The sequence below is a fragment of the Salvia miltiorrhiza genome, chromosome 2 (assembly GCF_028751815.1).
Source record: "Salvia miltiorrhiza cultivar Shanhuang (shh) chromosome 2, IMPLAD_Smil_shh, whole genome shotgun sequence".
In the NCBI taxonomy this organism is placed as follows: Eukaryota; Viridiplantae; Streptophyta; class Magnoliopsida; order Lamiales; family Lamiaceae; genus Salvia; species Salvia miltiorrhiza.
The window spans coordinates 49,978,659-49,993,519 of NC_080388.1; the positions used below are offsets into that span (position 1 = coordinate 49,978,659).

The following is a 14,861-nucleotide window of genomic DNA, read 5'->3' on the forward strand; positions in this document are numbered from 1 at the left end:
ACTACTTTTCTTTAATTAATTCATTACTCTCACAACACCTTTTAAAGTGGGACCCATTTTCCACTTACTTTAACTCTCAACTAACATTTCTTAAAACCCGTGCATTTCTCTTTGTTCATATTTTTGTGAGACGGATGGAGTAAAAGAAACAATGTAGTCGGATTGTCATAATGAAGATTGAAAATCAAATTTTGGCCTCTAATCTTCAAACCACAAAATCTGTCCATTAATTAGGTGGTATGCCTAATATACCTTTTTTACTCGGCTGCTGAGGTGATTGCGTGACCGCGGGGTGATTGTGCGACCGCTGGAAGCTTATGGGTGAGTTGCACGCTCGCGGGAAAAAGCCAGCACCCGTTGCACGTATGGCACTTATGGCACTATTAGTGCCATAAGTGCCAAGAGAATTATTTTATTACTTGGTTTTATTTTGGATTTCTGTTGGCACTTATAGTGCCATAAGTGCCAAAAGCACCATTTTAAACACTTCCCCGTAGGATTTAGATGTTCCATTTAGGGTTTAGATTATCCATTTAGAGTTTAGATTATCCATTTAGGGTTTTTGTTTGTTTGTTTATTTTATGTGCTTCATCTTCTTCACATCGTGATTTCTTGATTCTATTGTTGTTGTTTCTGTATTTGTGTTGCACGTATGGCACTTATGGCACTATGGCACTAATAGTGTCATAAGTACCAAAAGGACCATTTTACTTGGTTCTATTTTGGATTTCCGTTGACACTTATGGCACTATTAGTGCCATGAGTGCCATAATTGCCATACGTGCAACACAAATACAGAAACAACAACAATAGAATAAAGAAATCACGATGTGAAGAAGATGAAGCACATAAAATAAAACCAAGTAAAATCTTAATTGAAAAGAACAGACTTAGCTACATAAATTCTTCCAGAGGAGTGAAGGCATCTGTAGCCTTTGTGGAGTGGACTGTATCCCAGGAAAACACACTTTGATGATCTATATTGTAACTTAGAAGTGTTGTAGGGTCGTAGGTATGGGAAGCAGCTACATCCAAAAGTTTTAAGAAGATTATATTCTGGGATGTTATTAAACAGACACTGATAAGGAGATAGATATTTAAGTGATGGAGTAGGAAGCATATTTATCAAGTACACTGCAGTGGTAAAGGCATCCCACCAGAATTTAGGAGGAAGATTTGCAGAGGCTAAGAGGGTGAGGCCTAGTTCAGTTATATGTCTGTGTTTTCTCTCAGATCTCCCATTTTGGGGATGAGTGTGAGGACAAGGATGTTGAAAAACAATACCTAAAGATTCAGGATATGGTTTGAGTGACCTATATTCTCCCCCCCCCCTCCCCAATCAGTTTGAACAGCCTTTAAAGTAGTTTTGAACTGTCTTTCAATGAATGTGTGAAAACGTTTGAATGTTGCTAGAACCTCAAATTTGACAGTTAAAGGAAAAATCCAAGTGAACCTTGTGAAATCATCAATGAAGTGTACATAATATTTGTAACCATCACAAGAAGGTAAGGAGCTAGGTCTCCAAACATCCGAGTGTATAAGCTGAAAAAGTGCAGTGGTTTTTATTTCAACAGTAGGAAAGTTTAAGGCATGAATTTTGCCTACAGCACAAGCATCACAAAAGTGTGATGTTGGAATGTTTACAGACATATTCATTGCCTTAAGGGCTGTTTTGAGTACAGTTTGACAAGGATGTCCTAATCTTCTATGCCAAAGATTAACATCAGATAGAGAATTTGCTAGAAAACACTGGCCTGGAGTGGTGAAAGTAGATGTAGCAGATGAAGACTTTGTGAGATCCAGATGATACAGTCCCTCCCTAAGTTTGCCTTCCGGAAGAGTTTGATGAGTAAGTTTGTCCTTAACAAAACAAGAATGAGAGTGAAATTCAAGATAGACATTATTATCTTGAGTAAATTGAGAAATACTGAGTAAACTCTTTGTAATGTGAGGAACAAATAATATGTTATTTAGAGTGAGAGACTTTGAGGACTGAGAGCTAGGTAACACAGTAGAACCAATGTGAGTAATAGGAAGGTGTGATCCATTACCTACAGTGAGGGTTTCTGAACCCGTGTAGGGTGATTGTATTTGGAGATTGCTCGGATCTGATGTGTCATGAGCCGATGATCCATAATCCAGATACCAATCAATAGAGGTAGGGATTGGAGTAGTGGTGGAGTGGACAGTATAAGCAGTGGAGTTTGATTGAGGAGCTGAAGATCTAGGCACCTGTAGAGAAGAGTTAGTCTACAGATATTGCGTGGAAGAGGAATCAACATGAGCAGTATTGGCCTGAGGGTGAGAGGTTGGTGGTGGAGTTAGCTCTGGTCCGATGAAGCTCACATCAAATCTTTTGTAGCATTTTAAGGCTACATGATTTGTTTTGCCACATAGTTGGCAAATTGGCTTGTTATTTGCTGAGTACCTGCCTCCTCCTCTGTCGCGGTTGCTGCCAAGGGCTAATCGGAATCGGCGGCTCGGCCCTGAACTGGCCCGGTGGTCAACGGTTCCGGCCCTGACCGTTGACCACTGGGCTGGCTCAGGGCCGAACCGCCGGTAGTTAAGGGCCGGTTAAGGTTCAAGAGATTCTCGGCCCGCCGGGCCCGGCGCGGCAGGCGAGGCAGCAGGAGCAGGCGGTGGTCAGGGGGGCAGGGGGCGCAGCTAGGGGCTAGGGGGGTTAGACCTTGACCGACTCTTTTGCTTAAAATTCAAAATTTTCAATTTTTTTTTATTTTTTTTCAAATTCAAAATTATAATTCTAATTTTTCCCCACCCAATTTTATCTAATTCACATTTTCGCCCATCCAATTTTATCTATAAATACCCCCCTTCTTCCACCTTCAAACTCACCTCATTGTATTAACAATTCTACACTCTCTTCTCTTCTACTTCTAATTCTCCTCCATTCTTTGCTATTGCTCTTGTTAAATTGCTCTTTCTCTATAATTCTTTAGCTATTCTCTTGCTTAATTGCTTTACTATATTGTTCTTGCTTTACATTATATTACTACTAGTACTACTACTAAGTACTAAATACTATACTATACTATACTATATATTTCAATTATACTATCACTACATTCACTTGCTCCTTTACTTTATTGTTCTTGCTTTACATTATATTACTACTAGTACTACTATTAAGTACTAAATACTATACTATACTATACTATACTATATATTTCAATTACACTATCACTACACTCACTTGCTCATTTACTTTATTGTTCTTGATTTACATTATATTACTATTAGTACTACTATTAAGTACTAAATACTATACTATACTATATATTTCAATTACACTATCACTACACTCACTTGCTCATTTACTTTATTGTTCTTGCTTATTATTCTCTAACCTCTATTATCTATATTCTTTTCTATACTTGTTTATTTGTTATCATGTCTCATGGTCGTGGTAACCGTGGCAAGTCTATCAATGTCGACTCCGAAGAAGATATTGATAGCACTCCCACTTCTCCCGAGTTTACTCAAAATGTTCAAGTTCCATCATCATCCTCTAGGATAAGGGTGAAAGTGCCAGTTGAACGAGGACCTTTCGGCGCACGCCGGGAGGCTGCCGATTTGGCGGGTGAAGCATATGCTAGACAACTTCAAGAAGCGGAGGATGAAGAATATGCACGTACTTTGCATAACGAAGAGGCGGAGGAGGAAGTCGAGCAAGCACGTCACAACTTTGAGGAGGAAATCCCTCCCACTAGAGGTAAGGGTAAATTACTTACTTCTAACATTTTCACGAAATATTTTAGGAGGGAACCTGCTCCTAAAAAGCCAAAGGATGGTCCAAATGCTCCCGAGAGGTTCATTGCCTATTGCAACTATTGCAACGCTACTTATCAATGGCAAGCGGGAGGGGGTTATGGCACCTTCTCAAGGCACATGGAGAGTAAGCACCCCGTCGAGTATGGAATTCATACAACTCAAACTCAACTACATCCCGAAGCTTTCCAAGGCCAAGGTAATGAACAAGGTAATGTTTTATGGAAATTTGATCCACAAAATGCTCAAAATTACATGGCTCGTTATGTTTCAATGGAACATTTGCCTTTTATGTTTGCCGATAAAATGTCTTTTGAACATACTATGAAAAATGCTTATAATCCGGTCGCCAAAAAAATTGGTCGAACTACTATGTGCAAAGTTATTAGGCGACAAGCCGAAGAAAAAAAACGTGATTTAAGAAAATATTTTAAGAATTTAAATCAAAATTTTTCTATATGTTCCAACATATGGAGTGATTCTTACCAAAAATATTCTTATATGGGTATTACTTGTCATTGGGTTGACGAAAGTTGGTTAATTCAAAAACGTTTAATTGTATTTGGAGATTTTAATGAAATACATAATGCTACTAATATTGCTCAATTGATTATTTATGTTTTAAATGAGTATCGCATGTTAAATAAGATATTTTCTGTTGGATTTGATAATGCATCCGCCAACACCGCCTCCATTCCCGAGTTAGTTGCCGCATGCGCACCCTCTTTTAATGGTAGGTATTTTTATGCTCGTTGTATTTGTCATATTTTAAATAGATGTGTACAAAATGCTTATTCTCTTATTAATAATGAGGTTGATCCCATTAGACAAGTCGTTAATATTTTGCATAGAAAAGCTACTATTGGCAAAAATAGCAAAAATATTGTTGTGTTAAAAAAGTTCGATATACGAATTTTGTTAAAGATGTTTCTACACGTTGGAATTCAACATTTGACATGCTTGCATCTACCATGGAACATATTCATCATTTATGTGATTTTGTTATATCAACTCCCGAGGCTAACTTGCTTTTATTGCCCTCTTATTGGCAAAGATGTGGTAGTTTATTTCAATTTTTAAAGGTTTTTCAAAATGCTACTACGGATTTATCCGGTGTTTAGAATTAAAGTTTTAGAACATTGCATGTTCATTGGTATTGCTTTAAATGATTGTTATAAAAAAGAACATATTTGAAGGACATATCATATCAAATGATCCTTAAGTGACTTAAATATTTTCTTAAAATTCCCGATGTTTTTTTTTGCTTGCTAAGATTTTAGATCCTACAATGAAAATTGACAGTGTTTTTCGCATGTTAGAAATTTATTATGGTACCTTTAGGGATATTTATGAGTCAAGATTAAAAAATAATGAAGTGCTAGAATGGTACCTTCCCGCATTAGATGATATTAAACTTAGAATAGATAACACACTTAGAACTTTGTTTAATGACTATGAACAAAAATACATGCTTGCAAACCCCACATACTCTTCAAGTGGTACTAGTAGTAGTTCACATGCTCAATATGGCTCCTCCACTTTAGATAGTAGTTTTGATCAAAACGAATGGGCTCAAGCCGCTTATTCATTTATGCATACACAAATGAGCTATATATACTACTAACGAGTTAGATATATATTTGTCTAGTACATTTGCTTTAAAAAATGTAGGTGGTCAACAATTGGACGTCTTGAGATGGTTGTCCACGCACGAGAGGGAATATCCCATACTCGCCAACATGGCCAAGGAGTTATTCGCGGTCCCGGCCTCCACGGTCTACGTCGAGCAAGCAATTAGTGTTGGTGGGCTTGTCTTGGTCGAAAGAAGAAGCAACATGGATCCTCGAAACATGGAGGCCACCATGTTGCTTGATGATTGGTCAAAAGCCGAGTTGCGAGCTCAAGAGAACCAATGGGATCAAGCCGACAAGAGCCCAAACGATGAATTCACCGAGTCCGAACGATCCGAGGCCGAGGAGGACTACGATTAGGTAAGTTAAGGTAAGAGAACTACGTGCGCTTTGATTCTTCATTATTCAATGAAAATAATTTTCATTATTCTTCATTATATATATATTTTTTCCCCTTTTAGACAACTCTCTTTCGGAATTTATTGTAATGAATTAGTTATTTAGTTAGTGTTAGTTAGTTTACTTATTCAATTTTCAAGATTGTAATTTGTATCCTTGTAATATTTTTTTTGTACATAGAATAAATTCAATAAAGATATCAATTTTTATGCATTATTTTGATTGTCAATGTGTTAGAATTATTTTTCCTTTATTGTATTTCAATTTTCAACACAAGTCATTGTTCGCTATTTTATTTGACACGTCGCAAGTGTACGGGTGCAATTGTGTACAGTAGCAAGCAAGGTCGTATTCCACAGAGACTGAATTTACCAATTCCTATCCTAAATTATTCTACTCTATCTGGACAAACGAAATTCAGAGTTTTTGTTGTAAAGAACAAAATAAATAAACAGCAGGAAAGAAAATAAATCAAGCTGCGAAACAGAGAAACAGATAAGAGAAGATTTCCCAAGGCAAAGGTTTCAACAGATTCTCCTAACTAACATGTTCAATTCAATTAATAAGATAATCTCCTAAGGCAATCTCAAAACTAGTCAATACCCACTCCCGTGGCATACAAACCGTTGATTACATGCAAGGCTACCGTCCCCGGATCGCACTTCTAACATGCAACTCCTAAAAGCTCATAGGATTAACGCCCTCACAAATATCAATTCCCTTTAGAATTAAATATATGTGTTCTATGTTCTTAGTTCAGGTAATAATTATCATCTCCCGATGCAAATTAAAACCTATGATTATGCTAAATTGGTGGCCAATCAATAAAGCAAACAATTATAACAAGAACATAAAAAGGAATAACAATCTCAATTAATTGAATTAAACAGTCAGAAATTCAAATCATGTCTATTCCCTAAACACTGGGAAAAAGGGATTCTAGCCACACATAGACATATGAGCTAGAATACAATTCTCAATAAAACAATTAAACATCCACAACAAAAACCGTAGTAGAATTGAGAATTTTCAGTTCTTGCTCTCGCTATGTTCTCTGTCTCTCAGGAAAACTAAAAATATGATATCAAGTGATAAAAGGTCCAGAGAATAAGTTCTTGGGGAGTATTTTTATATGCCCTAGGTCAAGTAGGACTCAAAAATACCCCAAAATCGCGTAAAAGGCTGAAAAACGGACTTCTGGGCGAAAACTCGGCGACTCGCGCGACTGCGCGGCTGGCCCGCGCGGTCCTCCAGCAACTTCTGCTCCGTCGCGCGGCCGTGGCATGCGGCCGCATGCCCGGACCGCGCGACCTCCAGCGCGTGCGCTCCGACCCGCGAACTTCCCGACGCTCGTTCTTGCTCATCCGATGCCCGATTTGAGCCCCATTCGCGCCTATGGACTCGTCTCTTCACGTACTTCACTATACTTCATCCAAAACATCACAAATTGAGTCCAATAACCTGTAAAAACAGCACGAGCACGGACGAGTAGTCTATTCCACAAAACTAAGCAAATCAAATCAAAGACACTCAAGAACTCAAAAAAAGACGCCCAAAACACTAAAGAATAACGCGAAAAAAGGAGTGAAAATGCATGTAAATCAGTCATTTAATAAAAAAAAATATTTTGATTGTCAACTTGTTATAAATTAAAAAAAATGACATGATATTAATTAAAAGAACACAAGGAGTATTACTTAAGAATTAAGATGACATAAAAAAATATTATTTTAAAAATATATTAATTTTAATTGTCATGTTTATAAAATATAAATTTTCAACACAAGTCATTTAATTTAAAAATATGACAGAAAAAATATTACTCCCTCCGTCCACGAAATGAGTACCCATTTGTAGACGGCACGGGTTTTAAGAAATGTATAGAGTGTAGTGTGAATAGTTTAAGGATCCCACTTTTTGAGTGTATTAATAAAAGAGATGTGTGGGGTACACTTGCCAAAAAGGGAAATGAGTACTCATTTCGTGGACAGACGAAAAAGGAAATATGGGTACTCATTTCGTGGACGGAGGGAGTACATGTTTATATTTTCAATTTCAACACATGTTTATATTTTATATTTTAAGTTGAATAAAAATTTTGAAATTTCATCACAAATCATTTAATTTCATAAAAAAGAATACAAAAAAAAAAGATAAAGGAAAAAAGCCCGGGAACCGCCGGTTTTCGGCCCGGCCCGGAACCGCCGGTTCAGGGTCCGAAAACCGGCCCTTCAAATTTCATCCAGGCCGGTTCAGGTTCAATACTTATGAACCTGAACCGCCGGTTCGGGCCCGGAACCGGCGGCACCCCTAGTTGCTAGATCCTCGGCCACCACCAGATCGACCACCTCGACTTCCATAATTTTGGTGATAAGCAATATTTGCTTGAGGAGAAATTGTCTGAGAAACATGATTAGTAATCACAGAAGCTTGATTCTGCAGGCGCAATTCATGAGTTTGTAGTGCAAATTGCACTTCATGTAAGGACATTTCATCAGATCTGGCTGATAGGAGAACACTAATGCTTTCAAATTCGGCACCTAAGCCTTGAAGGATGTAAGATATTAGATCAGATTCAAAGATAGGAGTACCAATGTTGAAGAGTTGATCTGAGATTTCTCGAAATTTCAGCATGTAGTCATCAATCGAGGAATCGCCTTTCTTCATCTGTTGCAGTTGAGCACGCAGTTGCATTGCTCTTGCCTTCGATTGATAGTGGAACAACGTTTCAAATGTGCTCCAGATCTGAGCCGCAGTGGTGCATCTTCCAATATATCCCAGCATTTGTGGAGAGATGGAAGATAGTAACCAACTAAACATGAATTGATCTCGAAGCAGCCATTCGAGATATTCCGGATTTGTTGCAGCTTCTGCGGTGTCAGACTCCATATTTTGTGGAGGAGATTCATTGCGAAGTAGAATCTCTGCAAATCCATAAGCTCGAGCTGTAGCAATCACTTGTATTTTCCAGAAACTATAATTGGAGCGATCTAGTTTGAGAGAAATTGAATGTATAGTAGGTAGTGTGGATGGATTTTGTGTAGTTTGAGTCATGATGGAGAATGGAGAATGGAGATTCAGAGAAAACAGATGCGGAAGCAGAGAAAATTTGGATCAATCACGAGCTCGATACCATGTTAAATGTAGAGTAAAACATGAATACGAGGAAGAAAAACTTGATCTCCATTCCATCAGATTGAGCTCTTTATAGAGCTGATTACAAAGTGTGTTTACAAAGAAAACCGCAAACAGTTGAATAATTAACTAATCCTATTCTATTATGCCACGTCATCTAACAGAATAACAACTTTGCTAATGACTGTTTTAAGCTATTCTAATAGTATGAGAGCTTGAATTACTAGACAACGCTGTCCTTGAATTGTTTGAAGGAGAGTCATTAATTAGATGCATTTTCAATTCTTGCTCTTTCATTTCACAAGCATCTTCGAGCAATGTGAGTTGGAGAAATATTTGTTAATGCATTTTTTTCACGGATCATGAGCTTGCTTTTTATGTGTGGAGTAGAGCTTGTGTTACTAACTTTCTAGACAACGTTCTACTTGAATCACATGTAGGAGAGTCATTAGTTGGATAAAATTTTGATTAATTGTAAATATAAATTCTCTCCCATTGATGGCATCTTGTTTACATTATAGAAAATACAGTAATATAACATAATTTCATGCCAAACTAGTGCACAATATTACCTATTTAATTAAAATAGTAAAAAAATATCTAAATCTAGAATGTTATATTTAGAAAATATAATTCAGAAATTTCTTATATTAAATAAAATAGTTGTAATAGAAATAGTAGCATTAAAATGAAGATGAAATTATTTTATAGTTGAGACGTATCAAATCAGTGACCAAGACCTCGATAACACATTTTTTATCTAATGATCATTATTATCTAGTTAATATCTCTACCAAAATATTTAGATATTCTTTTTCTTTCAAAATTTCTATTAGTCTAAAAGAGTTTTTGAAACTTTTCAGTATTTTTTTATAGATTTGTATTTCACAACATATATTTTCGAGGTGTTAATTAATTGAGCGTAAATCCATAAACTATTAGTAAAATTTGGTATTTTTTTCAACTCTAGGAAGTTGTAATGTAAATAAATAAACTTTAGTCCATTTCAGAATTTGCTATGAATTTAAATTTCGCCAAAAAAAAACTGACGTGACAAAATTAAAGCTGATATAATATACACACATTCACTACGCCAGATTCGCTCATAGATAACGGATCCGTAATATATAATTGTGTAATGTATGTGGATTTCATACATAACGGAGATTTAAGCGTTATCTATTCTATTATACATAACGGATTATATCCGTTATCTATAGTATTATATCCGTTATCTATTCTATTATACATAATGATTGTTTATATATACGTAACGGATTATATCCGTTATCTATAGTATTATACATAACGGATTATATCCGTTATCTATAGTATTATATCTGTTATCTATTCTATTATACATAATGATTGTTTATATATACGTAACGGATTATATCCGTTATCTATAGTATTATACATAACGTTTCAAACCGTCATGAAAGTTTAATATTCACTGTTATGTACACACCTATACATAACGGTTTTTTGATATTAATAACGTTTGGTAATCCGTTATGTATAACGTTTTTTACCGTAATTAGATTTCTATTTCTCCGTTATCTATTAATTTATACATAACAGTATAAATGATAAAACCAACAATAATAATATTATATATCATCCAAAATATTTAATTTTATATTATTATCATAAAAAAGAATTCATACAAGATTTGAATATAGTCAAAATTCAACAACTGCTCTATCTATACTATTATGCCTTACAAAAATACTAAACATATTAAATATGCAACTAGCTAGCCATATGGTACAACTTTTCTTGTGAATTCACAAGCCTCTTCAGCTCAACGTACTTCTCTGGCAGCATACTGCAAAAGATAAGTTATCAAAGCTCACAGATATAAAGATATCCAAGTAGGAGTCCAAAATTGGAAAGTCTCCCAAACTATCCAGGTATATATGCACCTTTGGGCGAGCATTAAGGATGTTATGGGGGATTTTTATTTCCCTCACACTACTACAAAAACGCTCATAGATAACGGATAAAATCCGTTATCTATGACCCCAAAAAACCGATAAGTATAGTGGTGATATCTATGATATGGTCATACATAACGGTTTTATTACCGTTATGTATAGTAGTATAGATAACGGTATGATGCGCTCATACATAACGGTACATAACCGTTATCTTTAACAATTATACATAACGGTTCCTACCGTTATGTATTAATGATATTACCGTTATGTATTAGAATTTTTAAATTATTTTTTTCATCATAGTTAACGATTTTTTGCACTTTTCATAACGGTTTTTACCGTTATCTTTGATAGAAATACATAACGGTTTTTTTGCACTTTTTATAACATTTTTTTTGCATTTTTTTATAATTGTAATATATTTTTTTCAAATTTCCTGTTATTTATCTCAAAAATTAAAGAAATAATTATAAAACAACAAAATAACATTGCCATCGATAACATATATTATATAACATTCAAAATATTCATACATTGTCATCCAAATATTCACAAATATCACATACATTAATGTCTAACAATTCTTCCACCATATAAGCACTAGATTCTTAATATCGCCCAATTTTATACTAACTACACCACCAGGGACAAAAATAGCACCATCTTCTCCATGGAATTAATATAGTTTGCTTCTTCTTATTGAAGTAGTCCCAGAGGCATACCTGTATAAATTTCAAAAGAAAAAATCATGATTTTTTACCAACTATATACATCCACACATAATGAAACACTTTATTAAGCACTAGATTCTTAATATCGCCCAAATTCCAGTCTTGACATTAATTTATTTCTCAATAGTTCAAACGGCATTGCATCTTTTGATGCTAAGCATGTTTCCTGCTTAGCACTTGTGTTAGTTTCAGTCACAATATATAATAATATATAATAAAGTTTGACCAAACCTCAAAGAAAACTCTTGTTGGGGACACAGGCATGGCATACAGAAATGTTGGATATTGTGCTTCTAAGAATTGAACTTTATGTTTCCAGTAGTCTCTATAATCCATAAAAACCATCAGGCTGGGATCGTATGGATTGTTTTCCACCTGAAAAAGTAAATATGCGAATATATAAATGGGTTATACAAAATGGTGATCGTGATGTTGAATTCAAGAAAGTACTATCCAAATCTTCTAGCTAAGAAGATCAAACAACAACATTCAACAGTAGCAAGTGTTAATGTCAACACAATTAGTTGAGGTTTCAATTTGTTTCACCGTATAATGGCATCATGTATATTTAATATAAACAATGATCAGATAACGGTGCACCAGCAGCAAGAATATTAAAATAAAGTCATTAGAGTTGGTGGAAGGTACTGTATTAGATAACAGAAACTTTGATATTTTACACCTTCTGAACATTCCTACCTGTAAATGTGAGTCAGAGGCACAGGCAATGGAGATAACTAAGTTCTTCACAGAGTATACTAAAGTAAAAGAGAGACTGTTGCACTAACCAAAACCTTGGGGCGAAGGTCATCCTGTGTGCTATTAATAAAATCTACAACCTAGAATATTTATTGTTTTCAATAAGCGATTAGCAGATGATTCAAAACTTAAGAAGAGATTTTAACAAGGACGTACAAAATATACCTTAGAAGTTACTTTAATCCTGCTTTCCTTGATCTCTTTCTTGATCTGCAATATGGGCTTCGAGATTAATGTGTGCACAGAAAAAATTGTGGTGGCACTCTGATGTCTAACTAGATTATGATATGAGATGTAGCAGAATCATTCTGAGGAAAGTCGTAGAACGGCATACCTCGGGTGACCATCTTGTGCTTATAGGCAATCCGGCCAGATTTACAACAGCCGTAGAACCTTGAATGCAGTTTCTCCATTCTGGTTCCTCTGCTATTTTAATTCCTGGATAGTCCCTGGCTATACATAAGAATGAAATAGAAGTTCATTGAGCTGTTACATTTTGTGTCCCATCTCACAAATCAAATAGTGCTAAAACACTCAACTAACCAACTGCTTTTATGATCAGATAAGGTTTTTTGCTCGTGCAATAAATCAGTTCGGTGATCATGGATATGAAGTCCCTAGAGTCTACACATACCTGCAAGCAATCTCTGCACCAATCTTTTACCTATGAACCCAGTGGCTCCAGTTACTGAAACGATCATCTCATCTGCCTGCTTCAAAAAGGCCAAGTAAAACATGTCTGAAATATACATATTAATGGACCTTAACATGCGATTTTCCATTACAGAGTACAGACTACACCTGCAGGGAATCACAATGTTGCCTTCACACTCTACAAGTCTATGGCCTCCTGAAGCTTCAATAATCCTTTCCACTTTAGTGTTGAGATATGATACACCTGACTCGACACACCTAGGAAATTTAATATGAGTTACAAACCTATAACTGTGACCAGTATGAGTTACAAACCAATATAATGAACTGAACAAGTTTCACAGCAAGCTTCATCATATGGGTACAATGCTTTACATCAGTTTTCATCACATAAATGGACAACGTTACACAAATCAACAATTTCGACGCCAACTTCACTTGAAAACACCACGCAGCCATTCATCTCACAGCTCACAACTGACACACATATATATATCAATCATCATACTAATAAAATTATGCAAATATATAAATGTTATAGCTATATATTCAGTTACCTGACACAGAGAAGACAAAATGACCTAATATGCAGATTCAAAGATAGGAAATCGTTTACACATCAGCAAATATTTTCCTAATTCAAAGGCAAGGCAGTAAATTTAAAGCAGAATTCATAACACTAGATTTGATCTTCGAAGAAACATTGTAATCAGAATACTCCTGGTTTCAGTAACAGTATGAAGAAATGAAAGTGATTATGTATGAGAATGTGTTTCATTCTTTCAATTGAGGATAATCCAATAACAAGAGATAATTCAAAAACTTGAGCAAAATAGCTTCAGAAAATTAAAAAATTTGAGCAAAATAGCTTCATATAATTTAAAAAAATCGAGCAAAAGCCCTAATCTAAATCATATTGTTACCAACAAAGTTCAAAAATTAGGGATTTGGAATGAGATTTGCGTAAGGGATGAATAAATTAGGGATTCTACCTTGGTGGTGGCTATTGTAGAAGGCGGCGGCGACAGCGGCAGCTCCTAGGGTCTGCGATTGAGAGCTCGACCGACGGCGGCTGCTAGGGTTAACGGACGGAGAGAGAGAGAGACGGGTGCGGTAGGTGGCAGACGGAGAAGCAAAAAGCTCGATCTGCTGCTGCTGCTGCGAGAAGAGCGGCGTCAGCTGAGGAGAGGGGTGCTCCGCCGCCCGATCTGCTGCTGCGAGAAGAACGGCGTCAGCGGAGGAGAGGGGTGCTCCGCCGCCCGATCTGCTGCTGCGAGAAGAGCGGCGTCAGAGGCGACGCGACGCAGGGTGGGTGGGGGGCGGTCACTGACTCACTGGCATCGGCGTCCGGTTGCTCGTGCAGCGTCGTCCGGGCGGCGTCACCGGGGGGAGCTTGGGGGGAGGCGGCGGGTGTGTTAAGAGTGTTAAGAGTGTGGTGCAGAAGCTTGAAAAACTTGATTAAAAAAAAGAAAAAAAATGTTAATACATAACAGTATTGAGAGGCGCTCATAGATAACGGTTGAAATAACCGTTATAAAAATATGCTCATAGATAACGGTCGGCTTAACGGTTTTGTAGTACCGTTATGTATGAAACTAATAGATAACGCATATACATAACGGTTTAACTTAAACCGTTATCTATTTCCATGGACAACAGTACATAGATAACGGTTTTTTGTGAAAACCGTTATCTTTGCAAAAAAAGCGCTCATACATAACGGTTTTTGAAAAAAACCGTTATGTATGAAGTGTTATGTATGATGATTTTTGTAGTAGTGTCAGTAAAGCAGAAAGATGCTCAGAATTTTCGACACTGCATTAGAA

At 36.2% G+C, this 14,861-nt stretch overlaps 1 protein-coding gene and 1 long non-coding RNA gene across 2 annotated transcripts; both read right to left on the minus strand.

Moving 5' to 3' along the window:
- Nucleotides 1–11,374: 11,374 nt before the first annotated feature.
- LOC131011963 (uncharacterized) lies at nt 11,375–12,304 on the minus strand. The gene is made up of 2 exons (XR_009097153.1): nt 11,854–12,304; nt 11,375–11,613 (listed from the first exon to the last, which is right to left on the minus strand). It is a non-coding gene; the product is annotated as an uncharacterized LOC131011963 (long non-coding RNA).
- Nucleotides 12,305–12,345: 41 nt separating this feature from the next.
- Nucleotides 12,346–14,501, minus strand: LOC131011964 (epimerase family protein SDR39U1 homolog, chloroplastic-like). The gene is made up of 6 exons (XM_057939867.1): nt 14,028–14,501; nt 13,183–13,293; nt 13,016–13,091; nt 12,716–12,834; nt 12,547–12,591; nt 12,346–12,461 (listed from the first exon to the last, which is right to left on the minus strand). The coding sequence occupies exons 3-6, from the start codon at nt 13,080–13,082 to the stop codon at nt 12,381–12,383; spliced, it is 312 nt and encodes a 103-aa protein (XP_057795850.1). The 5' UTR covers nt 13,083–13,091; nt 13,183–13,293; nt 14,028–14,501; the 3' UTR covers nt 12,346–12,380.
- Between the last annotated feature and the right edge of the window lie 360 nt (nt 14,502–14,861).

What these genes read in the sequence shown, in the direction of transcription:
- LOC131011964 (XM_057939867.1), bottom strand. Translation starts at nt 13,082, where the DNA reads ATGATCGTTTCAGTAACTGGAGCCACTGGGTTCATAGGTAAAAGATTG. An exon ending in GCACAAGATGGTCACCCGAG is followed by an intron (nt 12,592 to 12,715) that starts GTATGCCGTTCT and finishes CCCATATTGCAG; the next exon opens with ATCAAGAAAGAGATCAAGGA. An exon ending in GGATTAAAGTAACTTCTAAG is followed by an intron (nt 12,462 to 12,546) that starts GTATATTTTGTA and finishes TAAATATTCTAG; the next exon opens with GTTGTAGATTTTATTAATAG.